This window comes from Sorex fumeus, unplaced genomic scaffold (assembly GCF_029834395.1).
Source record: "Sorex fumeus unplaced genomic scaffold, SorFum_2.1 ptg000175l, whole genome shotgun sequence".
NCBI lineage: Eukaryota > Metazoa > Chordata > Mammalia > Eulipotyphla > Soricidae > Sorex > Sorex fumeus.
The window spans coordinates 1,126,264-1,148,677 of NW_026606232.1; the positions used below are offsets into that span (position 1 = coordinate 1,126,264).

Below are 22,414 nucleotides of genomic sequence, written 5' to 3' on the forward strand. Positions count from 1 at the left end.
CTCTCCATCCTTGCTCCTTCAAGGGGAGATGCACGTAACTTGGCCTAGCGCTTCCCGGACCCCCAGTCCCTTCAAGCTCCACCCGGAGGAGGCTCTCCTGGTCCTCAGTGAGCGCCTGTTAGTTAGGACTTTGGGCAAACAAGCCAAAAACCCTTGAAGGAGGCAGGCCTGTCTGTCATCCTGGACCGACCTGGAGTGGCCTCTCCGTGCAGATGGGGACGCGGGGCAGGGCTTAGGGGCTCCGTGTGCACCGGGAGCATGCCGTGTCTATTTCCGAGGTGTGTGTGTGTGTGTGTGTGTGCATGTGTGCGTACGTGCGTGTGCGTGTGTGTGTGTGTGTGAGTTGGGGGTGCTTGTGAACTGTGCTTTGCAGATGCGTGTGAGGGGCTGAGTCTGGGAGCCAGGCGTGTGTGTTTTTGTGAGCGTGGGTTTGCACGGGGGCGCCGAGTCTGTCTGCGGGTCTGTTTGTGAGTGTGAGTCTGTGCCCACACGGGCCCGCTCAGCCCGGAGGCCCGGCCTTCCAGGCCCCATCTGGTTCCAATTAGCAGCGTCCCGATGGGAGCAGGCCCCTTCCCGGGGCAGCTTCTGAGAACCGGGTGGGCTGGCTCAGGACGCCCCAGTTCTGCCGGAGCGGTGGGGCCGGGGCTGGCCCGGCGAGCATGCGTGCGCAGGGAGCCCCCCCCCGGGCAGCTGCACAAAGGACCCTCTCTCCTCAGCCGGCCCGCACGGTCTGGGCCCGGGGTCCTCCCCCGGATCATAAACCTGCCGGGAAGACATTCAGCGACCGTTCACTCACTCTCCCGAGCATGTGCAAACACTGGAATTCCATTTGCTATAAAGTTCTTTTTTTTTTTTTAATTTCACTTGGATAGGGGCCGGGGTGGCGGGGGACACTGGACTCATTTGTTCTAGAGTGAGAACTTGCATTTCAGGTCGAGGAGACACCTGCCCGCCGTGCGGGGGAGGGGGATGGCCACAGCGGGTCCACCTGTCCCGGCCAGGGCCGGACCCTCGGTGAGCAGAGCGCGCACACACACATGGGCGGCAGAGCTGGGCCGGCGCCGGGCGCTCTCGGGGCGGGCTCGGCCGGAAACCTTGCTCTTAGCATAGTCCACTCAGTGCTGGTGTCCTTCAGAAGCCCAGTGCCCGGCCGACATTTCTTTGGCCACTTCAAACACGCTGGTTGAATAAGAAATCGAAATTAGGCTTTTGAAAGTGGTCTGGGACCAAGAGGTGGGAGGTGAAGTCGAGAGGGTCAGTGATTCCAGACACACAGACACACCGATGCGCGCGCGCACACACACACACACACACGCAAGTGTGCACACACACATGAACACAGCCAGGGGACCCCTGGGGGGGCTCTGGCATGAAATACTCCCAAAGTCCTTTCCGCTGCTCCCCCCCTTCCCATCCTCTGTCTCCTTTTGTGACGGTGGAGTCCCGGAGGGTCAGTGGAGACCAGTCCTGCAGGCCGGAACTGGGCGTCCAGATGGAGGGGCGAGTGGCCGGTGGTCACCGGGTGGGAGGAGGAGGCCTGTCCCAGAAGGGACAGCCGGGAGAGAGACGGGAGCGCTCCGGGGGGAGTCGCCTGCAGGAAACCGCCTCACGGCAAGCCTGGCGTTTGGGAATTCTGTTGGGAAGTGGGGAAGGACAGACTTGCAGCTGCTTTCCTAGGTTGGAGGGAGAAACCATTTTCTTTCTTTTATTCTTTTTTTTTTTGTAAATTAATAAGGACAAGGTAAATGCTGCTTCATCAGTGATTTTTAATAAGAAAAGAGAGAAGAGAAGAGAAAAAAAAAAAAACAATTTGAAAGCCCCACAATTTTCAGTTGCCCAAGGACACGGTTCCCAGGAAAGTGACCCTGTGATTAAAACATCTCGTTGATTTCACAAAACCGTTCGGAGCGGGGCCCGGGCTGCCACCGAGAGGAGTGGAGACGAGACCAGAGGCTGGACGCCGCTTCCCGGCCGCGGCGAACCCCCGGGCCCGGGGGGCCCACAGAGGCCACCAGAGGTGGGGCAGTGGGAGCCACCCCCGACGGCCGGACGCTTGCTCAGGCGTTCGGGTTGTTCCGCATGAGCTCCACGTCGGCGTCCACCATCTCCCTCACCAGCTCCTGGACATGGAGACGCAGACGGGCAGTGAGGGTGGCATCTTCCGCCCGACTTTGGGGTGACCCGGACCCTCCTTCCCTCGCCTCCTTCCCCTGGTCCCATCAGCCTCCTGTTCCCTGGGGGCACTTTGGGAAGGCAACGGGCGTGTTGGGGGGTGGTTAGCCCCCTGCCCTGCCCACCTCTCCCGCCCCGTGGGCAGCCCTCCCGGCCCGGCAACACCCCCCCCCCCCAGCAGCCAGTGGACACTCACATCAAAAGCCACGCGGGGTTTCCAGTTCAGCTTCTGTTTCGCTTTGCTGCAGTCTCCTTGGAGGAAGTCCTGGGGATGGAGAGAGAGAGTTTGGGGTGTGGGTGTGGTGTGGTGTGGGTGGGTGGGGGGGTCCCTGCTTCCTGCCTGGGCGGTGGGGTCCCCCGGGGGCACGTTCTGACTCCCGGACGGAGCCCGTAAATCCAGAGGCGGGCTGAGATGGTGGTGCTGAGAATGTGCTGTCCCCGGCGGCTGGCCGGCGAGGACCTTGACCGCTGGGCCCTGTGTCATGCCCTGGCCGGCCACCCAGTCTGTCCCACACTCCCCCAGTCCTCCCACCCACTCCCACCCCACCCCCCCGGCCAGACCCCTCCGCCGCGTCCCTCCATGGTCCCTAAGGCGCGTCATGACTTTTCTTTTTTCCTTTTCTCAGCTACATTAAGTTGTCAGGGACGCTACCGCGAGCGAGAACTGTTTTGAATTACTGCGCTTCTCAGGCCAGACGGGAGCAAATCCCCACACCCCCTTCCACCTCCCCGGGCCCCCCCCCACCTCCACCGTATGCCCCATTCCCAACAGCCCATGCCTCTCATGGAGGCAGGACTCGAGCCGGTGTGGGCACCCGGACTCGCTACTGTACCCCTCTTTTCTCCCTGCCGCCCTGGGGCCGGTCTCCCCCAGAGAGGGAGCAGTAGCACCCCCAGGCCCGAGGGGACCAGCTCCCTGGCAGGCTCCAGAAACGAAACCGAAGGTTCCCAGCCCCAGCCCTCGGAACCCTGGGGGGGCGGGGAGAGAGGGGGGAGTCGGGGCTGTCCACAGCCCCTGGGCTGCACCTGACCGTCCTCAGCGGTCCACGGCCCCTCCGCCAGCTTTGCCCAGGCACCGCCAAGGCCCCGACCAGACAGATCTGCCTGTCAGACCCTCTGCTGACTCCAGGCCCCCGCTCTAAACCCACAGTAGCCAGCTTGTGTGGCGGTCACTGCACAGACGCGGATTCGAAGAGTGTCTCTATCCCCTCTCTCAGAGGGAAAAAAGGGGTTTGGGGGTGTGTGTGGGGGACCCCAATCCTGCCTCTGAGCTCTGCGGCTCTGGGAATCTTGGCTGAGGAGAAAGTCCAGGCAACATCAGATGCTTTGCAAAAGGAAAAGAAGGCAGGGTGGGCAGGAAGAGAGGAAGGAGAGAAAAAAGGAAAAAGAAAGTTCCTGGGGTTGCGGGGGGAGAAACACACGGCTTTCCCACTGCATTGAGCAGAGACTTTCACTGGGCCCTCTCTCAGGGGCCGTAACCAAGCAGGAGGCAGTTGAAAATAGTGTTTGGATTTATTATTTCTTTCGGCGGGACGGGAGGGCAGTGTCTACGCATTACGCTCCTGGGGGTGTTTCAGGAACCTCTCTGCGGTGTCAGTGATCACCCCAGGACCAGGCGCGTGCTAGGCAGGCTTCGTCCCCCCCGAGCCCCATCTCTCAGCCTTAAACATCCTCCATAGCCCACTCCGATGCTGTGTCCCCCCCCCAAAACACACACCCCACTTTACAGAACAAGCCCAGACCCGGCGAAGGAAACTGGAATCACACAGCAAGCGAAGCCTTCCCCGCCGGCCGGCTTTGAACTCCCCTGAAACTTTGCAGGCAAGGGGACATTAGCTTCCTGATGGGGGTGATGTCCAGGAGGGATGGACAGCCCCCCCCGCCGGACTCACCCCTGTAGCAAGCCCCTCCCCCCTACCCCCCGCACCCAAAGGGATGCAATCGCCATGGGGGGGTTCGTTCTGTGTCTGGACTTGTGTTTGCCACCAAGAGTACTCAGCACCCCCCGCCCGCCCGCCCCCCCGGCTGGCCCCCTCCGTGGGCTGGACGCAAACCTCCAAAGGTCCCGCATTTCACAATGCAGTGAAGTACGGATTTCCTCTCCAGAGTGTTAATAATAGTAAAACAAGCTATTTCTGCCGGCCCTGGAATTCCATATACAGCTACTGTAAGACACGCAGGATGCAAAATATTTCATAATTAGCAATTTAACACCGGGCTCCATGAAGCCGGAAGTAGAAGGGGGGAAAAACAAATTAATTTCTTTCTTTTTTTTTTTCCTTTCCTTTCCTTAAAACAACTTGTATATGCTTGTACAATACTTCTCTTTGACTCGCTGAGTTGCACAAAGATAGCCATTCTTCTTGCCCACGGGGAGCTGTGAAGGGTGACGCCATGACCCCCCCACCCCCCCACCCCCCCGCCCCGACTCTATATAGCCCGTCACCGCTTGGAGAAGCGTGGTTATTGTTGAATCACAGAACCCTCGCTGTAAATCACGCCGGGCCGCGTGCGAGGCAATCAATCCACGGCGCTGGAGTTCCGAGTGAGCAAAACCCGAAACCTCACTCGGGCTCCCAAGCCTCTGGGAAGGCTCGGGGAAGGAGGCTTTGTCTTGTAATTATGTTTCCCGTATTTTTCTACAAGTAGCTCATAATAGGAAAACAACTTGCGGGGGCTGGGGGGGGGAGGCGACAATTAAGGAAGAAGACAGATGGGTCTGCCGAGCGGAGCGGGACACAGACGGTGCTGCCCTACGCTGCGAAGGCATTTCATTGAAACCAGAGACGCGCCCAGTTCAACTTCCCAATTTAGTCTCGAGCCCCGATCCGACATTCCAGCCTCGCAGCTCGCCCCAGCCTTTGCCAAGGCCCCGGCGCCCTGAAATCTAATTAGACCACGAGACCCGGGACGGGACGAGGCCGCGAGGAAGCCCGCAGCAGCCCGGCCGCGCTAGGCCACAGGAACGCGTCAGCTGTGTGTGCGTGTGCCTGTGTGCTTGTGTGTGTGCCTGTGTGTGCATGTGTGTTCTTGTGCGTGTGTATGTGCTTGTGTGTGCTTGTGTGCTTGTGTGTGTGCGTACATGTGTGCTTGTGTGTTCGTGTGTGTGCTTGTGTGTGCATGTGTGCTTGTGTGTGCATGTGTGTTCCTGTGCGTGTGTATGTGCTTGTGTGTGCACGTGTGCTTGTGCGTGTCCATACATGTGTGCTTGTGTGTTCGTGTGTGCTTGTCTGTGTGCCTGTGTGCTTGTATGTGCATGTGCCTTCTTGTGCGTGCGTGTGTTCGTGTGTGTGCTTGTGTGTGTGTATGCTTGTGTGTGCATGTGTGCGCGCGTGTGTCTATGAGCTTGTGTGTGTATGTGTGTGTGTGCTTGTGTGCATGTGTGCTTGTGTGTACGTGTGTGTGCATGCACATGAATGTGTGTGTGCATGTGTTTGTGTGTGTGTGTGTGCATGTGTGTGTGTGAGCTGGTGCCCGCCCCGTGTCCAGGACCGCTGCTGGGCCTCTCCCCCTGGTGTCCGGCTTGCTGAGGGCAGGATCCCCGTGGGGGAAGCCAGCGTGTGTCTGGGAACGGCCTCGGCTGCGGGAAGCCTCCTCCAACCCTGCCCTCGCGGACACAGCACCTACGGGAGCCGCTGGCCTGTCCTGGCCGGCAAGGGGCCGGCGGGGAGCCAGGGAGGGTGCTCCCTGCGTGTGGCCTTCCCCGGGACAGTCTCTCCTCCCCTAACGGGCCCGAGGGCCACACGTGCCGGCCACAGGGGCCCACAGCAGAAAGCAAAGCGGGCGTGGGGGGGCGCTTGGTGTCCGTCTCCGGGCGCCCCGAGCACTGGGTGGTAGCACTGGGTGGTCCAGGACGTTGCCTGAAACAAAACAAAAACGCGGAGGGAAGCGCTGAGAAAAATGCCAGGCATTTCTATGAGGATGTGGCGCTTCCTGAGCCGGCTTTGGTGTCCTCGGGCCCGGCCCCGCCGCGCCTTAGGTGAACGCTACGGTTTCAGCGCGTGATTTATTCTTGTCAGATTCAATTAGGCCTCACCCTGCGCCGCGTTCTCCAGCAGCAAGCGGCCCGTGGGCCCCGGGCCCGAGCCCCTTCCCCGGGCGCCCCCCAGCCCCACTACTGCGAGGGGCTTCTGTGAGCCTGCGACGGGGGGTGGGGGGGAAGCCCCTCCAGCCCCGGCTGCTGGTACCGGGTGGTCTGAGGTGGGCCCGGGAGGCCGCCTCCATCAGGCTTCTGTTCTCGGTAGGAGCGTGCGGGGAGCAGGCCAGACCCCAGCCTGCAAAAGCCATCAGGCCGGTTCCCGCGCTCACAGGAGTTAACACAAAATCCAGGGACGGCGTGGCCCGCTTGCGCCACTCACTGGGCTCCCCGGCCTCTGCTCTCCCCAACAAGCCTTTTCATCTCCACCGAGATAAGGCCCATCTCTAAATGACACCGGCTTTTCTTTCATTCGGATCGCGATTTCACACATGAAATGCCTTTGATAGCCACCCACTTCCCCGCCCCTCCTCGGGGGGGAAGCCGCTGCTATTAGGCAGATGGTATCGCCAGGCCGGCTCGCGCGAGGACGGTCAGCTCAGCGTCTGACTTCCCTCTCTCCCTTTCCTTGGGGTTCCAGAGACAGAAGAGAGGGGGGTGGGTGGAGGTAGGTAGGTGGGGAAGGATTAAGGGGGGAAAAAAAAGGAGAGAGATCCCGGTGATTTGGCGGGTGCCCGTGTGTCTCCCGACAAGCGGGGCTTGGGGGGAGGCTGGCTCGGGCCCCGCGTGTGGGCGGAGGGCGCGTCCCGGGCACGCGAGCTCTCTGGCCAGGGCACCCGTGAGTCGCTGATGTGCTCGGGTTCTGGCGGGCCGGGGTCGGGGGTCGGGGGGCAGGTTTGCTGAGGGCCGAGTTCCCAAGGAAAGAAAGAAAGCGGGCGAAGCCGCCCTCAGGACGGAAGCGGGAGCTCACGGGGCGCGCACGATACTCGCCTTCGCCCCCCCACCCTCCTGGCCCTGCGCTTTCAGCAAAAGCAAAAAAATTGTGGGTTAGCTCCGGTTCCCAGGGAGTCAAAGAACGCCGGCAGACTCGGTTCCCTGTTGAACTCTCCGAGCTGACACGGAGGGAGGCAGAAAGCGGTGCTGGGCGGAAAGACTCCAGCCTCGAAAGACGGGACCGCTAAAAATAGATGGATTTCTGTATGAACGTGTATCTCACGTATATAACATATACGCACATGCACACCCCCTCACCCCCCCAAGCCCGACGGTGCGGTCAAAGGTGGGAAGCCTTCTGGTGCCAGAAGATTCCAGAATGACAGCCGCGAGGCCGGACGGAACGGGGGTGAGCGAGGGGAACGGTGAAGCCAGAATGTTGCCCCGACCCCAGCCCCAGCCCCTGGCCCTGGCCCTGGGCACCGTCTCTGCCACACCGTCTCGGCTCCAACCCGGGCCGAAGCCGCCCTGCAGAAGGGGCCGAGCGGGCCGGGTGGGCGGCGAGGAAGCTCCCGGGTCCCCCCGCTGCAGGTCAGCAGAAACCGAAGCTGCAGCCAGGCCTCTCTCGACAGGGCCGATAAGGGTCGAGAAGCAAACAGCGGCCCCCTCGTCTGCGCAGGAAGCGGCTCACGGGGCGGCCGCCGTTGGGCGGGTGGGGGGGGGGGGCGACGGAATGCTGGCGGTGGCCGGCGGGGGCGGGGGGGCACCTCCGGGAAGTGGATCCGTCAGCACAGGCTCCGAGGGAGGCTGGCCGTGCAGATAAAGTGGCCAGTGGACAAAGCAGAGCCCGCGGGCCCTGCCCAGGTCTGTGCTGTGTCAGGCGGGGCCGGGGCACGGCACCTTGGCTGGGGCTCCCGGCGGCCTCACGGCTGAGTTCCCACTGGGGCCCGAGGACGTGCTGTCCTGACTCCTGACCCCTGGCCCCGCGCCCCGACTGCTCCTCCAGCCTGCCGGCCCATTTATTACGATTATTGTTGTTGTTTGTTGTCGCTTCAATTCCCCCTTGGGCTTCTTTCCAAGGGGTGGAACTTGTGATCTGGAGCAGGTGCTCGGAGCTACCTAACAGAAGGGGTGAGAGGAACACACTGTTGCCCTGTGCGTGCACACACACACACACACGCACACGCACGCACACACAATGCACACACACACATGCAAACACGCACACATGCGCACGCACACATACGCTCACACACACAGGCACACACACAGACACACGTGCGCACATGCAAAATCACACATGCACACAGACACACATGCACACGCGCTAACACACATACATGTGCACACGTGTATACACACATGCAAACAGACAAACACACACACGCATGTACCCACACACACGCACACGCACGCACACACAATGCACACACACACATGCAAACACGCACACATGCGCACGCACACATACACTCACACACACAGACACACGTGCGCACATGCAAAAGCACACACGCACACAGACACACATGCACACGCGCTAACACACATACATGTGCACACGTGTATACACACATGCAAACAGACAAACACACACACGCATGTACCCACACACACACGCACACGCACACGCACGCACACACAATGCACACACACATGCAAACACGCACACATGCGCATGCACACATACACACACAGACACACGTGCGCACATGCAAAAGCACACACGCACACAGACACACATGCACACGCGCTAACACACATACATGTGCACACGTGTATACACACATGCAAACAGACAAACACACACACACATGTACCCACACACACACACACATACACACACGACTGTCCGCTTTCCCAATAGCAGTAGGAGTGCCCAGTTGGCACGGGCGGGCTTTCTCCGGAACAGGACGATCTTTCTTCCCCCATGCCCACCTGCAAGCAAAGCCCACAGTGCTTGGGAGGAGAAAAGGCACGCCAGCGAACAGCGTTTTAAGGGAACCTTTTGGCAGGAGGCCGGAACACACGCTTGGCACGTGAGGGTCCTGGGTCTGATCCCCAGAACTGCACAGTCCCCAAGCACCATTGGGGGCGCCCTCAAAAAAACTCAGAGATAGTACAGTGGGGAAGGCACTTGCCTTCTGTGCTGCCAAACGGGGTTTCATCCCTGGCAACACGCAGGGTCCCCTGACCCTCCCTAGGAGAGATCCCTGAGCTGAGACAGGAAGGAGTTAGCCAGCCCACACAACGCCGGGGTGGTCCCCAAATAAACAAAAATTAAGATAAAGTGCAGTCTATACAGAGGTGCAGGGGGTTTTCTTTTTTGTTTGGGGGGGCCGCGCCTGGTAGTCCGTGCTTGGGGGTGGGGGTCACTACTCCCGGCTAAAGGGGTGCTTGAGGCACTGTGAGGTCCCAGGGACAGACCCCGGCTCTGAGCTCGCTCCCCAGCTCAATGTAAAGAGAAACGGAATTAGGGAAGGAAGGAGGTGCCGGGATGGGCCGAGACTCCGTGGAAGCGAAGGGGTTCGTTCGAGCCCTTCATTTCCCTTTTCAGTGCAGTCAGAAAATGTCCCAGCATGGCAAAGCAGGGTGGGGGCGGGGGCTCTTGCCTTGCATGCGGCCAACTGGGGTTCCATCCCCAGCACCCCATGTGGTTGCCCGATAAGCCAGGAGTAATTCCTGAGCACAGAGCCAGGGCTAAGTCCTGAGCACTGCTGGGTGTGCCTCCCACATCAAGAACGAATAACTGAATCCCGGAGAAAGTTTTGGGCAGACAGGACCGAGGGTGAGTGGGGCTGTATTTCCCGGGGGGACCCGGGGCCGGGGCCACACCCGGGGCCTCCGGTACCGCCTTGCCAGCAGAGAGGAGCAGGGCCCCCCGATGCCCTCAGTCCACAGCCAGGCGAGGTGGAGGCAGGTGCATCGGGGGCCCTGGAAGCTTCTGTTTCTGGGCTGGGGGTAGGTGTTCTGCATCCAAGTAGCCTGTGAGATTCGGGGGGCCGGGGTCTTGCTTCCACCTGGAGGCACCTGGTCCACAGCGCAAGTGGGGCTGGGTTTAAGCGGATCGCCTGCTCGGAGGGGCGATGAAGCCCCGTAACCCGGACCCTTCTGGATTTCATTTCTCCACTCGAACCAGAATGGGGGGGGGCTGGGGGGTGTGACTCACAGCGCTAAGGCAGAACCAGTTAATGAAAGGGAGATAAGATTGTTAGTGACCTCAGCATTCCAGGCTTCAAAGCCGGCCCATCTTCGCAGGAAATTACTGGTTACTGTTAATGACTGGATCTGGGGTGTAAGGCTTTTCCCCCATGCGGTAGGAGGTGACATACCCACCCCCCAGGACAGGAGATAAAGCGCCTCTAAGTGGGCCCATTAAAGGCTGCTGGCGCGTAATTGGCCGGGCTGGGCGGGAGGCCCCCATCTCTGGCCACTCGGTACTTTCTTCTACCCTCAAAGCACTTGACGTACATCAGCTAATTAGGCCTCCAGACAATCAGGTTCGAAATGCAACTCCGAGAGATCTGCTATCGCGGATGAAAGACGGGCTTGTTGCACGCGGCCGGTTGGGAGCACGGATGCACGCACGCAGCCGGCCAGGGGGCCAGGGGCTGCGGTGGGGGCTGCCCTGCCCACAGGCACCTCAAGCACAGGGGGCTTGGTCATGGGGATGCTCCCAGGGACCACAGAGGGTCCTGACCACACAGGGGATGGTCCCTGGTCACAGAGGGTCCCTGACCACACGGGATCCCTGACCACACCGGGGATCTCTGACCACACAGAGGATGATCCTGGATCGCAGACGAGATTCCTGATCACAGAGGATCCCTGACCACACCAGGGATCCCTGACCACATGGCCCTGACCACGCAGGGAAAGGCCATTCCGCTTCTGCAGTCCCCTCACCCAGCAGCGTGCAGGGCCTCCGTGGGCCTGCAGGGCACATCAGACTAGGGGAGTCACTGGAGGGGCTGGAGCACCTCTGGGAGGAGGGGGAGCAGGCCCCTGTCATTATCATCTTTTTATATATTATTATTTGATTGTTATTAAATTTGGTTGGGGCCACACCTGGCAGTGGTCCGGGGTTACTCTTGGCTCTGCACTCAGGAGTTACTCCTGGCATGCTTGGGGGCCACAGGAGATGCCGGGGATCAAGCCCGAGTTGGCTGCATGCAAGGCAAATGCCCTCCCCGCTGCCCGATCACTCCTACCCTCAGCCCTTGTCAGTTCTATCCCTAAGGGGTCCACACCGGGCTGTGTCAGGGCTGACTTCTGAGTCCACACTCAGGGATCACTCCTGGCGGGCTTGCGGAGCACGTGTGTGCCAGGGACCTGTGAGGTCAGGGCCCTCCCCGCTGACTCGCTCTCCGACCCCCATCAGAACTTCTAAGTTACTGATCAATTGGGCAGTTTGAGTGCTTCCAAATTCTTGCTTCTTTTTGGGTTCTTTTCTCTTTTATATTTGAAGACAAAAATAAAGATCCTGATACAGTTCTAGGAAGAGGCAGGAAGCGCCCTGAGGACAGACACGAGTTTTTCAGCTCCACGGGGTTTATTTCTCTGCAAGCTTTCTCTCGGGGCAGACGGAGGGTCCCACGCCACGGGTCTCCCCGCGATGTGCGTCCCGGCCTTTCTCCCTTCCTCTCCTTACAAGAGGTGAGAGGGCGTGAGGGATGGGCAGTGGGCGAGGCGCTTGCCTTGGACCATGCGGACAATCCGATTTGGTCCCTGGCACTTCATACGCTCCCCCGAACCCAGCCAAAAGTGATCCCTGAGCACAAAGCCAGGAGTAAGTCCTGAGCATCGTAGGATGTGACCCTCCCCCAACAAAACAAAACAAAACAAAACAAAACAAAAACAGCTTTGGGGGACAAAAGATAGATGTGTCCAGGGGTTAGGCACTGGCCTTGCATGCAGTCCACCCAGTTAGGATGCTCGGTACCGCGTAGGGTTCCCTGAGTCCCGCCAGGAGTGATCCCTGAGCACAGAGCCAGCGGTCAGCCCTGAGCACTGCCGGGTGTGACCCCAAACCGAACAACTAAACAACAGCCACAAGAAGAAGGAAGAACAGAGTCCCGACACCTAAGCTCGTCTCCGGAGGTCTGCAGACCACAGTGACGAATGTCACGAAGCTTCCAGCACCCGGACAAACGCGGCCCAGGCTCCCTGGTTCCTGGCTCAGCTCACAGTGCCACGTGGGTACCCCTCCCGCCCCCCCAAAGTGCTGTGAGCTGCTTTAGTTTGGGAGGCGAGCATGTCCCTGAAACTCACTCTATGGAAGACCCGGGGGCACAGAGTGGCCGGGCCGCGTCCGGGTGCGTGGCTGCAGGAAGGGCCAGCTAATTGCTGGGGACAGGAGTGACATCAGTGGCGGGGAGGCGGCCCCCGGCGTTCAGGCCTTTCCCAGCCCAGCCAGGCTCTCCTGAGACTTCAGCCACGGCTCACTGATGGCCCCAGGGTTGCACCCCGGCGGAATCCTGTGGTCTGAAACCCGGGTGACCGGCGCGGGGACGCTGGATAGGCCAGAAGGTATTGGCTTTGCCGTGCCCACCCCATGCTCAGCCTCCCCCTCCCTCCCCCTGCTCTTTCTTTGAGGGGCTCCCAAGCGCTGTTCTTGGGGTCGCTCCCGTGACGCTCCGACACCCCCGCAGACGGGTGAGAGCTCCCCCGGCCCTCCTGGTGCTCTGGACCTCCAGGGATGCTTCCTAGGACTCCGGGCTACCTGCAGCAGGGCTGGGGAGGGGACGTGGCCCTAGGGGCCACCCCGAGATCCTGAGCACACCAACCCAGAGACGCAGGGTGGGCCAGTCCGAGGGAGGATGGCAGGAGGGGCAGGCGGCGGCCCGGGGCCAGAGGGCACGGATGGGCCTCCTGAGACCCCCGTGCTGCTGGGCTGGGGGAGGAAGGGCCGTCCTCTCACCATCCAGGCCACAGTCAGGCTCCTGGGGGCTCAGGTGACCGCCATCCCCCGCCCACCGGATGCGGCCAGCCACCCTGACCTGCTCTCCAGAGGGGACGTGGCCGGCGCTGGTCTGGTTCCGCCTCCTCTCTTCACACCCAAATTCAGCATGTGCGTATGTGTGTGTGTGTATGTGTGTGTGTGTATGCATATGTGTGCAGGCATCTGTGTGGGCACAGGTGTCTAAGGGCATAGGCCTGAGGGCACTGGTGATCACACAGGCCCAGTGTGTCCACGGTCACAGGTGTGTGTGAGGGCACGGGTATCTATGTGGGCGTAGGCATGTCTGTGTGCACAGATATTGTGAGGGGACAGGTGTGTACGTGTGCAAGGGTGTGTGTGACGGCACAGGTGTTCACACAGGTACAGGTGTGTGAGCACACAGGTGTATGATGGCACAGGTGAGTACAGGGACATAGGTGTGTAGAGGGGCCCGGATGTGTGAGGGCCCAGGTGTGTGAGGGGCACAGGTGTGTATAGGGGCCCGGGTGTGTGAGGGCTCAGGTGTCCACACAGGTACAGGTGTGTACATGGTCACAGGTGTTCACACAGGTAAAGGTATGTGAGGACACAGGTGTATTATGGCATGGGCCTGTATAGGGCTCAGGTGTGTATAGAGGCCCAGGTGTGTATAGGGGCCCAGGTGTGTATAGGGGCTCAGGTGTGTATAGGGCCCAGGTGTGTATGTATGGGAGCTCAGACGTGTATAGCGGCTCAGGTATGTATAGGGCCCAGGTGTGTATAGGGGCCCAGGTGTGTATAGGGCCCAGGTGTGTATGGGGGCTCAGACGTGTATAGGGGCTCAGGTATGTATAGGGCTCAGGTGTGTAGAGGGGCTCAGGTGTGTATAGGGGCCCAGGTGTGTATAGGGCTCAGGTGTGTGTAGGGCCCAGGTATGTATAGGAGCCCAGGTGTGTATCGGGGCTCAGACGTGTATAGGGGCTCAGGTATGTATAGGGCTCAGGTGCGTATAGGGGCTCAGGTGTGTATAGGAGCCCAGGTGTGTATGGGGGCTCAGACGTGTATAGGGGCTCAGGTGTGTATAGGGGCCCAGGTGGGTGTGCACGCGGCGGGCAGACCATCCTGACTTTCCCTGGCACACAGCACCCTCTGCCAGCCTCCTCCCGGGCGAGGGGCCGCTGCGTCGAGGCGGGGTGGGAGGTGCAGGGGTGAGCAGGGTGGGCAGGGCCCGTGGGGGGGCTGGGCGAGGGCTGAGGGTCCTGGGGGAGCCGCGCTCGGCAGGGCCCCGGCCACGAGGCCGGCTCACCTGGGCCGGGCCGGGCAGGGCGTGAGGAGCCTCCGCCAGCCACCTGGCCGGCCCAGATAGCATCTCCCTGACAAGGAAACCTCTCATTTTCGGGGTTGCGAAACGCAGACGCTTTCAAAAGGCGCATTCTGTCAGATTGCCGGCTCTCTTTTCTATCGCTCCACGGAACGCGCTGTCTCGCTCGGGATCTTGGTGGGGTGCCAAGGGCCTCCGTGTGGCGGGGCGGGTGTGCCCACGTGGACGGGGCGCTCCCCTGGCCCGCGGGGACCTGCGGTGGCCGGGGCGGGCGGCGAGGGAAGGGTTAAGTCCTTGCAGGGTCCGCCGGGAGGGGGGGGCCCCCCGCCCCCCCACGCCCCGTCCGTCCGTCCAGCTTTTCATCTGCAGCCCTGGCCAGAGGAAGTCCGGGAGGTGGCCTTTCACATGACATCATAAAAGCCTGATTTATCGCGGCCAACACATATCGAGGGAATCATAACATCCTCTGAGGAAGACGGTGGGAAAGAGCCAGGCCGGCTTTGATGGAGCGGGGGGGGGGCTCCCAGGGGGACCCTCCACGGGGGTAAGCCCGTGGCAGGTGCCACGGCCGGGCACTGGCGGGACGCGGCTGCCCACAGCACGGCGGCTGCTCTGACCTTCGCCGCGGAGGTCAGCAGGGGCCGAGGACAGTGGGGTCGGTCAGGGGACCTGCCCAGTCCCCCCCCCACTCTCCCTTCTCAAGACGCTGCTCCCCGGGAAGAACATGTCCCCCGCGGTCCTTCCAAAGCTGACCGAGGGCCGAGGGAGAAGAGCCACCCAGGGATGGGTCCTGCACGCACCCAAGCACCCGCCCTCCTCCTTGCCAATAAGCCTGGGCAACGGCGGCAGCGACATGCCAGAGGCTCAGAAGATTCTAGAATTCTGGGGCCAGCCACACAGGAGGAGGCGGTGCTGGCCCCCTGCACGTGGCTGAATCTGGACTGATCCTGGGCATGGTCTGCGGGCCCCTGGCCCCTGAGCACAGAGCTGAGAACAGTTCCTTCCAGATGAGAGAAAGTTCTAGAATTCTGGTCTGCACAGGAAAGAGGGAAGACGCAGGGAAAAGCCCCAGCACTTGGGCCTCAGGGAAGAGGGCGTTCTCTGGGGGCACCAGCACCTGTGGAGGCCAGTCTGGGGCGGGGGAAGGAGGCCCCAAGGGAGGGGGGAGTAGGGACATGGGGACATGTTCTCGGACATGGGGACAAACCTCGTAGCCCCTGGGAAGGGTCTGGACCTGAGCAGGTCCCTCGTGGCCCCAGCAGGGAAGGGCCTATCCGGAGTGGGTCCTCCTGGGGGGCTCTGGGAAGACATGGGGGGCAGAGGGGAGCCGTGGGCGGGTGGGGTTGTCGGGGCCTGCTGACAGGGGGGCACAATGGTCAGGGCCTCCCTCTGTCCCCTGGTGGGGCCGCCACGCAGGCCGGGTCTCAGTGCCGGCCTCTCTCTGGGCGCTGGGGACAAGCGTCTCTGTGCAGGTTGGCCCCTGGGAAGCCGCTGGTCACCTGGGCCTCGCGGTCTCAGGTCAGAGGTGGCCCCCGGGGCGGGGGGGGGGGGGCTTTGACGGTCAGCGTGTCACTGGGTCACGTGCGGCTAAATAAGCGACGTGGGGGGGGCAGAGAAGTGTGTCCCTCCAGGTCCACCTCCACCCAGAGCCGGGCTGGTGCCGAGCGGGATAGGAAGGCCTCTGAGGGTCCCCATGGCCGGCCACATTCGGGTCACACCCAGGGACAGGACAGGACAGGACAGGCCTGCCGCAGGGGGACAGTCAGCCAAGCCCCGGCCTAGGAACCGGATCCCGGGAGCCACATCCAGTTCTCTCATACTGGATCCAGTTCCCTCTTACCGGATCTATTCCCCCCACTTATCGGATCCAGTTCCCTCTTACCGGATCCGGTTCTCTCTTTTCCCTTTCTCTGTTTTTTTTTCTTGAATTATTTTTGGGAAGCGCACACCTGGTGGTGCTCAGGGTTTACTCCTGACTCTGCTCAGGGATCACTCCTGCGGGGGACCAACCACACCGATGCGGGATCAACCCGAGCCCTCGCGCGAGGCCAGGCCTGACCCCTCTACGCCTCTCCGGCCCTCTTCCCTCCTTCTTGAACTAAGCAAACATTGGCGGGCGTGAGCCGGGTCACCCGCAGACACTGGGCCACCCGCCGGCGGCTCTGAGGTGCTGAGTGGATACCAGGGTGCTGGCCGGCCGGGCTGGGCAGCAGAGTCGGGTCTCTGTTGGAGGCAGGCGGGGGCACCAGTGGGTCTGAACCGTCTCCCAGCCCAGCGCCCATTTCCTGCCTCCCACTTCCCGCTAACAAGCACCCCCAGACCTTGTCCGGTGCAGCCCCTGGGACTCTCTCGGGAGAAAAGCTGAGGCAGCGAGTCGCTTGCCCCGAGCCTCAGTGAGGAGACGGACCCAGGGACGCAGGAGGCCCTGTCCACGGCCCTCTGGGCGGCGAGGACAAGAACCGCCGAGCCGGAGCCTCTGGGCGAGGAGGACCTGGGGGAGGGGACACCGAGGGAGAAAGCCACAGGGACAGGCCAGGGCCCGGCCAGGTGGACACAGGGGGCAGGGCTGGGCATGGCCGGAACCCAGACTGCTCGAACTCACAAGCATACACACACGTGCACACACACGCACACACCCGTGCATATACTCAAACACACACGCACATGCACACACGCTCACACTCACATGCACACACACGCGCAAAGACTTGGACACACACGCACACACATGCACACACATGTGCATATACTCAAATACACACGCACATACACACGTGCACACTCGCACATACACGCACACACGCGCACACGCTTGCACACACATACACATGCACACACGTGTACACGCACCCACATCCACATCCATGCACACCCGCATGCCAGTAGGCACTCGCACGCATATACCTAAAATGCACTCACACACGCACACACACCACGCACCCGTACCCACACCCATGAGCAGACTCACACGTGGGCGTGCAAAGCTCTCGAGAGCCGTGAGAGTCTCCCGAGCCCGGCGCCCTCCCGAGCCTCGCTCAGTGCTCGTTTCCCACCCACACAGGCGGTGGGAGCAGCCGGGTGGGCTGGGCCCTGGGTGCTTCCCGCTGTCTCCCTGATGCTGGCACCCAGAGGATAGCCAGTGGGAGGGGCAGGGGGGGATGGGGAGGGAGAGGAGAGGGGAGGAAGAGGAGAAGGGGGTAGCAGAAGAGAAGAGGAGGGGTGGGGAGGGGAAGTAGGGGCGTGAGGGGGAGAGGCAGAGCCCCACGGGGGGAGGGGAACGCGCCCGTGGGTGGCCCAGGCGGCTGACTGGTGGCAGGGACTCTCACGCCCCCTAGTCCGAGGCCTGGAAGGGGGCGGCAGGAGGCGGGACAAGGGCTCTGGCCTGGGCAGGGGAAGCAGCCCGGCCGGTGGCTCAGCTGAGCCTGCAGTGACGTCCGTGGGGGGGAGCCTTGCCTCAGTTTCCCTGGAGTGGCCTGTCGGCCTACCGTGGCCGGCGGCCCTCAGATGAGGTCCTGGGGTGGGGTCTCCGACCCGGCCTCGTGTCCCCGATGGCCACCTCCGCTCTGGCTTTCTTAGGCCTCGTGTGGGCGTGGCCGGAACTCCCTGCCCAGCCCCCCTGCACTCTGTCCACCCTCCTCCCGGCCCCAGGGCAGGAGGACTGTCCGGCCCCGGGGCGGGCTGGGGCGGCGGGGACGGGAACCCATGACTGGGCCGAGGGGGACGGTGGCAGGTGGCCGTGAGCTCAGGGGCTGAGTCACCGCTGTGGCAAGGCAGCCGCCCGCGGGGAGACGGCACAGGTCAGGGTGACGCCGCCTGACCCTGGCCCGGCCTGGCCCGGCCCCCGGCCCGAGGGCCCCGAGCATCTCTGTGTAGGCCCAGGTGGCCTTGGGCCCCGCAGGGCGCCGCTTGGAGCTGCTGAGGGGACCCCTGCCCTGCGGTGACTGCTCCCGGACGCTCCCCTCTGCTCCCCTGGGGCCGGGACCCTCTCAGGGTGGCCCGCGGCACTCAGCCCCCTACTTCCGGGGCTGGGGGGGGGTTGGGCGTGTGTCCTCAGCGACTCGGGAGTCTGGGGGTGCACGCCACGGCGGGGGGCCCGTCGCCCGCTCCTGCCAACGGGGCGGAATGCGGTGACCCCGAGTCAGGGCACCCTCCCGCCCGCCGGCAGAACCTGCGTGGCTGCCTGATCCCTATCGGGTGACTCAATCCCCGTCTTGCGCCACTGCCGGGCCCTGCGCTGGGGACGGGTGCGGGTCCAAGGAGTGCAGAGGTGCAGGCGGGGCCTCCCGCACGCCCGCTGTCCTTCCGGAAGGTTCTGGGACATGGTCTTGGTGGCTCCCTGGTGGAATGCCCCCTGCAGGCATTTCACCCTTCCCTCCACGCCCCCCTCAGAAGACGACGATGAAGGAGGGGTGAGGGGAGGCGGGCCAGGGCCGGGGCCGGGGTACAGCATCTGCCCAGCGAGGTCCACCCTCAGCATCACCCCGCACGCGCTCGTAGGGTGCTGCCACTCTGGACACCGCCACCCCCCGCCCGGACACGGCCAAGGACGTACGTAGGAAGCACCGAACCCAGGCGAGACCCCCGGGTGACAACGGTGTCACCACCAACTGCCATCACCAGAGCCAAGTGGAAAACAGACCCACGAGCCGGGCTGGGGACGAGGGAGGGAGGCGTGAGGGACCGGAGAGCAGGTCAGAGCAGAGGAGGCGGCAGCCATTCAATGATACACCCCGCGGAACCTTCCGGAACGTTCTAGAACATTCCCTTGGGACCGCCCCACTCCAGAGAGGGCTTGGGATTCTCCTGCCCTTCGTGATGGCCCGGCCTGGCCTCTGGGTGGGGACCGGGTGCTCTTTCTTTGCCTTGTTCCCCGACTTCCTGTCTTTTTTTGCCCAGAACCAAGCTCATGGGGGCCCCATGCAGGGCTCAGCCCGTTCCTCTGTCAGAGTGATGCGTTTTCGCTGGCGGTGCCTCGATCATTGGTATTCTGGGCTCTGTGAAGCTTGGAGAGTTGAGGCAGGGGGTGGGGGGGGGGCGCAGAGGGCCCCCACCCTGCGGCTATCTGTCAGGTCGACCCGGCCATCTTCCAGGCCGCATAGCTGGGCTGAGGGTGTGCCTGGCCCCGATCTCAGAGAGAATCTCCTTCACCCCGAGCACAGAACCTGCGCGACGTCCTGGGCCACGTGTGACATCATTCCTGGCCCCATCCAGCCATGGGCCCAGCAGACCCCCGCGGTCACTGTGTCTCAGGGCCTGTCCACCCCCAGTGTCCACGTGGTGGCCGGCTGGCCGGCCGGCCGGGTCAGCCGAGGTTCCCGTCGCCCCCGGGAGCTCCTGTCGGCGTGCCAGGGAACCTCCTCACCGGAGCAGCTGCGCAACGCCGGGGCGTCCGTGCTGGTTTCTCCATCCCCGGCGGAGCGAGCCAAAGGCCCGAGCTTCCTGTGCCAGACACCTGGCCGGTCCTCAGTTCCCTGCTGCAGGAAGGGGTCCTGGGGCGCGTTCTCGGGCACGGCGGCCCTGGGGGTCTGAAGGAGGCAGCTCGCCTGGGTTTATATCTTTCAGGGGGGCGGGGCAACGGAGGCCTCTGGAGCCCTTCCTGGCCGGGGTCCGAGGACGGGCTGCCGGGATGCTCGGGCCAAGCTCAGTGGACCTTGAAACTGGGGTGGCCGCAAGGAGGGCCGAGAGCTCAGGCAGGAGCCGGAGGGGCAGCTCTGCTGAGTGCCAACGGCGGGGGACGCCAGGCGGGGTCCTCCAGGCCCAGGGACGGACCAAGCAACGGTGGCCTCTGGGGGCCTCTGGGTGGCCTCGCTCTGCCATCCACGTGCTCCGCTCTGGAGGGGCCTCGCAGGGGTACGTGAGGGTGTGCACGGGGGGTGGGTTTCAGCTCCCTCAGCTGGGGAGATGAGAGTCCCCCAGGGGGAGGCCGCGGGGCCGGACAATCACAGGTGGGAAAGAGCAGCGGTTCGGCTGGCTACTACGTGGTCACAATGACCACATCTGACCACCTCAAAGGGGGCTGGACGCGTGGTTCTGGTGTTTCCCCCCACCCCTGGCCTCCCACTCTCCCCCGGACGGGCCCCACGGAGAGACACTTTTTTCGCTTTTCTTTCCTTTGGAGAGAGACTTTCTTCAGGGACAGCGAAATGTCTTTTTTCTGCATCATCGGCCCCGACTACAGCACTTGGGGGTAGCCTGGGACCTCAAAATCACGTTGATGAAAGACGCAGGGGCCCAATCTCTGGTGCCACATGGTCCCCTGAGTGTCCCAGGAGTGACCCAGTGACCCATCCCCCCCAAACCTCACAAGGTGATCTGGGTAATCCCTGGCACTGCCTGGCCGGATAGCACGTCCCTGGCCCCCCTCTCTGAGGCCTTAGCCAGGACCTCCCGGCCAATGCAGGGCTGAGTACGGGGAGGCGGCCTGCTCTGTGCCACGGTTCACAGGTTCACATCCAACTCACGCACACACACACACACACACACACACACACACACACACACGTAATATATTACATGCAGTAGAATCTTTGCGGTCGACATTTTCCAATTTATATAAACTATTTACATGAATCTTCTCAGGTGGAAGAGCCTTTAACGCTTCATCCTAAAAGCATAAAGAGCTTCTTGGGTGACACTTAAGCGTCCCAGGAACCTCTGTGCCCATGTGTGTGAGGACCAGGGGGTTTGGGGACAGAACTGGGGGCCCAGCTCTCTCCGGTGCCCCTGGTTGCTGGAGCCACCCCCTCCTTTTCTGAGCACCGGTGGTCTCGACCAGAGACAAATCCTCAGCATCCTGGTTTCTTCGCCACATATGTATGGTTCACTCCCTTTTTTTGGCTTTTTGGGTCACACCTGGCGATGCTCAGGGGTTCCTCCTGGCTCTGCGCTCAGGAATCACTCCTGGCGGTGCTCGGGAGACCCAGTGGGATGCCAGGGATCGAACCCGGGTCAGCTGCGTGCAAGGCAAGCGCCCTTCCTGCTGGACTATGACTCCGGTCCCCTCACTGCCTTTTTTAAAGCGGAAACAAATGCCCCCCGACCCCCAGCACAGATGCCCTGCCTGGGAGGGTGCGTCTCTGCACCCATCATGAGGCGGGTAGCTTGCTCCTGGCCGGGGGGGGGGCAGGGGGGAGCGTGGGGAGCGTGGGAGGGGCGGGGCTGGGGTGCGAGAGAGGGCCTGGCCGCATTGGGGCCTCAAAGATTGGGCCCCCACCCGTGGCTCAGCCTATGCTCCAGGAGACCCACGTTTGGCCTTTTTTTTTCTTTTCTGGGTCCACAAGAAAGCAACGGTCATTCCTTGTATAAAAACGCCCATCTTCTTTCAGCCCCTCTGGGCTGGGTCAGGGTGCGGTTGCCAAGCTCTGGACTGGGTGTGTGTGTGGGGGGGGTGACCCTTCTCTTTCCCCACGAGGCGGGTGCCTGGCCACTCCTGGGGGGCTCTGCCTGTGAGCGGCACCAGGCTGACCTCTCACCCGGAAGCAATCTCCCCTGTGAGCGTCACAAGCTGGGCCTGCCAGGGTCTGGCCTTGGGCTGTCCATGGAGGAGTGTCCAGCGCAGGTGTGGGCAGTCTGCGGCCTGCGCAGGCTCAGGTCACCGGGGCCTCTGCCCCACCCAGCGCTGGACTCCAGACAACCTTGTCATCCACCCCGGGAGGATCAAGAAGACACACTGTGGGGGGAAGGGTGTGTGTTGTGTTGTGTAAGTGTGTGCTGTATGTGTTGTGGGTTGTGTGTATGTGTGTGCTGTATGTGTGTGTTGTGTGTATGTTGTGTGTGGTGTATGTGTGTGTTGTATGTTGTATGTGTGTTGTGTATATGTGTGTTGTATGTTGTGTATGCTGTGTGTGCTATGTGTATGTGTGTTCTGCAAATGTGTGTTGCTTATGTGTGTTGTATGTTGTGTGTGTTGTATATGTGTGTTGTGTTGTGTGTATGTGTGTGTTGTATGTATGTGTGTTTTGTGCATGTGTTGTGTGTGTGGTGTACGTGTTGTGTGTGTGTGCGCCTGAGCCAGGGAGAGGGCACGTGTGTGAAAGTCCCCAAATGTAATGACCCCAGCGCCCCTGGGTGCCCCAGAACCCCACAGAGAGCC

The 22,414-nt window shown here is 62.1% G+C and overlaps 1 protein-coding gene across 1 annotated transcript in view; it reads right to left on the minus strand.

The window, feature by feature from the left end:
* Positions 1 to 2,045: 2,045 nt before the first annotated feature.
* Positions 2,046 to 22,414, minus strand: part of GMDS (GDP-mannose 4,6-dehydratase) — a 453,738-nt gene continuing 433,369 nt past the window's right edge. The window contains exons 10-11 of the mRNA XM_056107776.1: positions 2,369 to 2,437; positions 2,046 to 2,120 (exon numbers count right to left, since the gene is read on the minus strand). Coding sequence (XP_055963751.1) covers positions 2,058 to 2,120; positions 2,369 to 2,437 — 132 coding nt within the window. The 3' untranslated portion in view covers positions 2,046 to 2,057. The remainder of the gene's footprint in view (positions 2,121 to 2,368; positions 2,438 to 22,414) is intronic.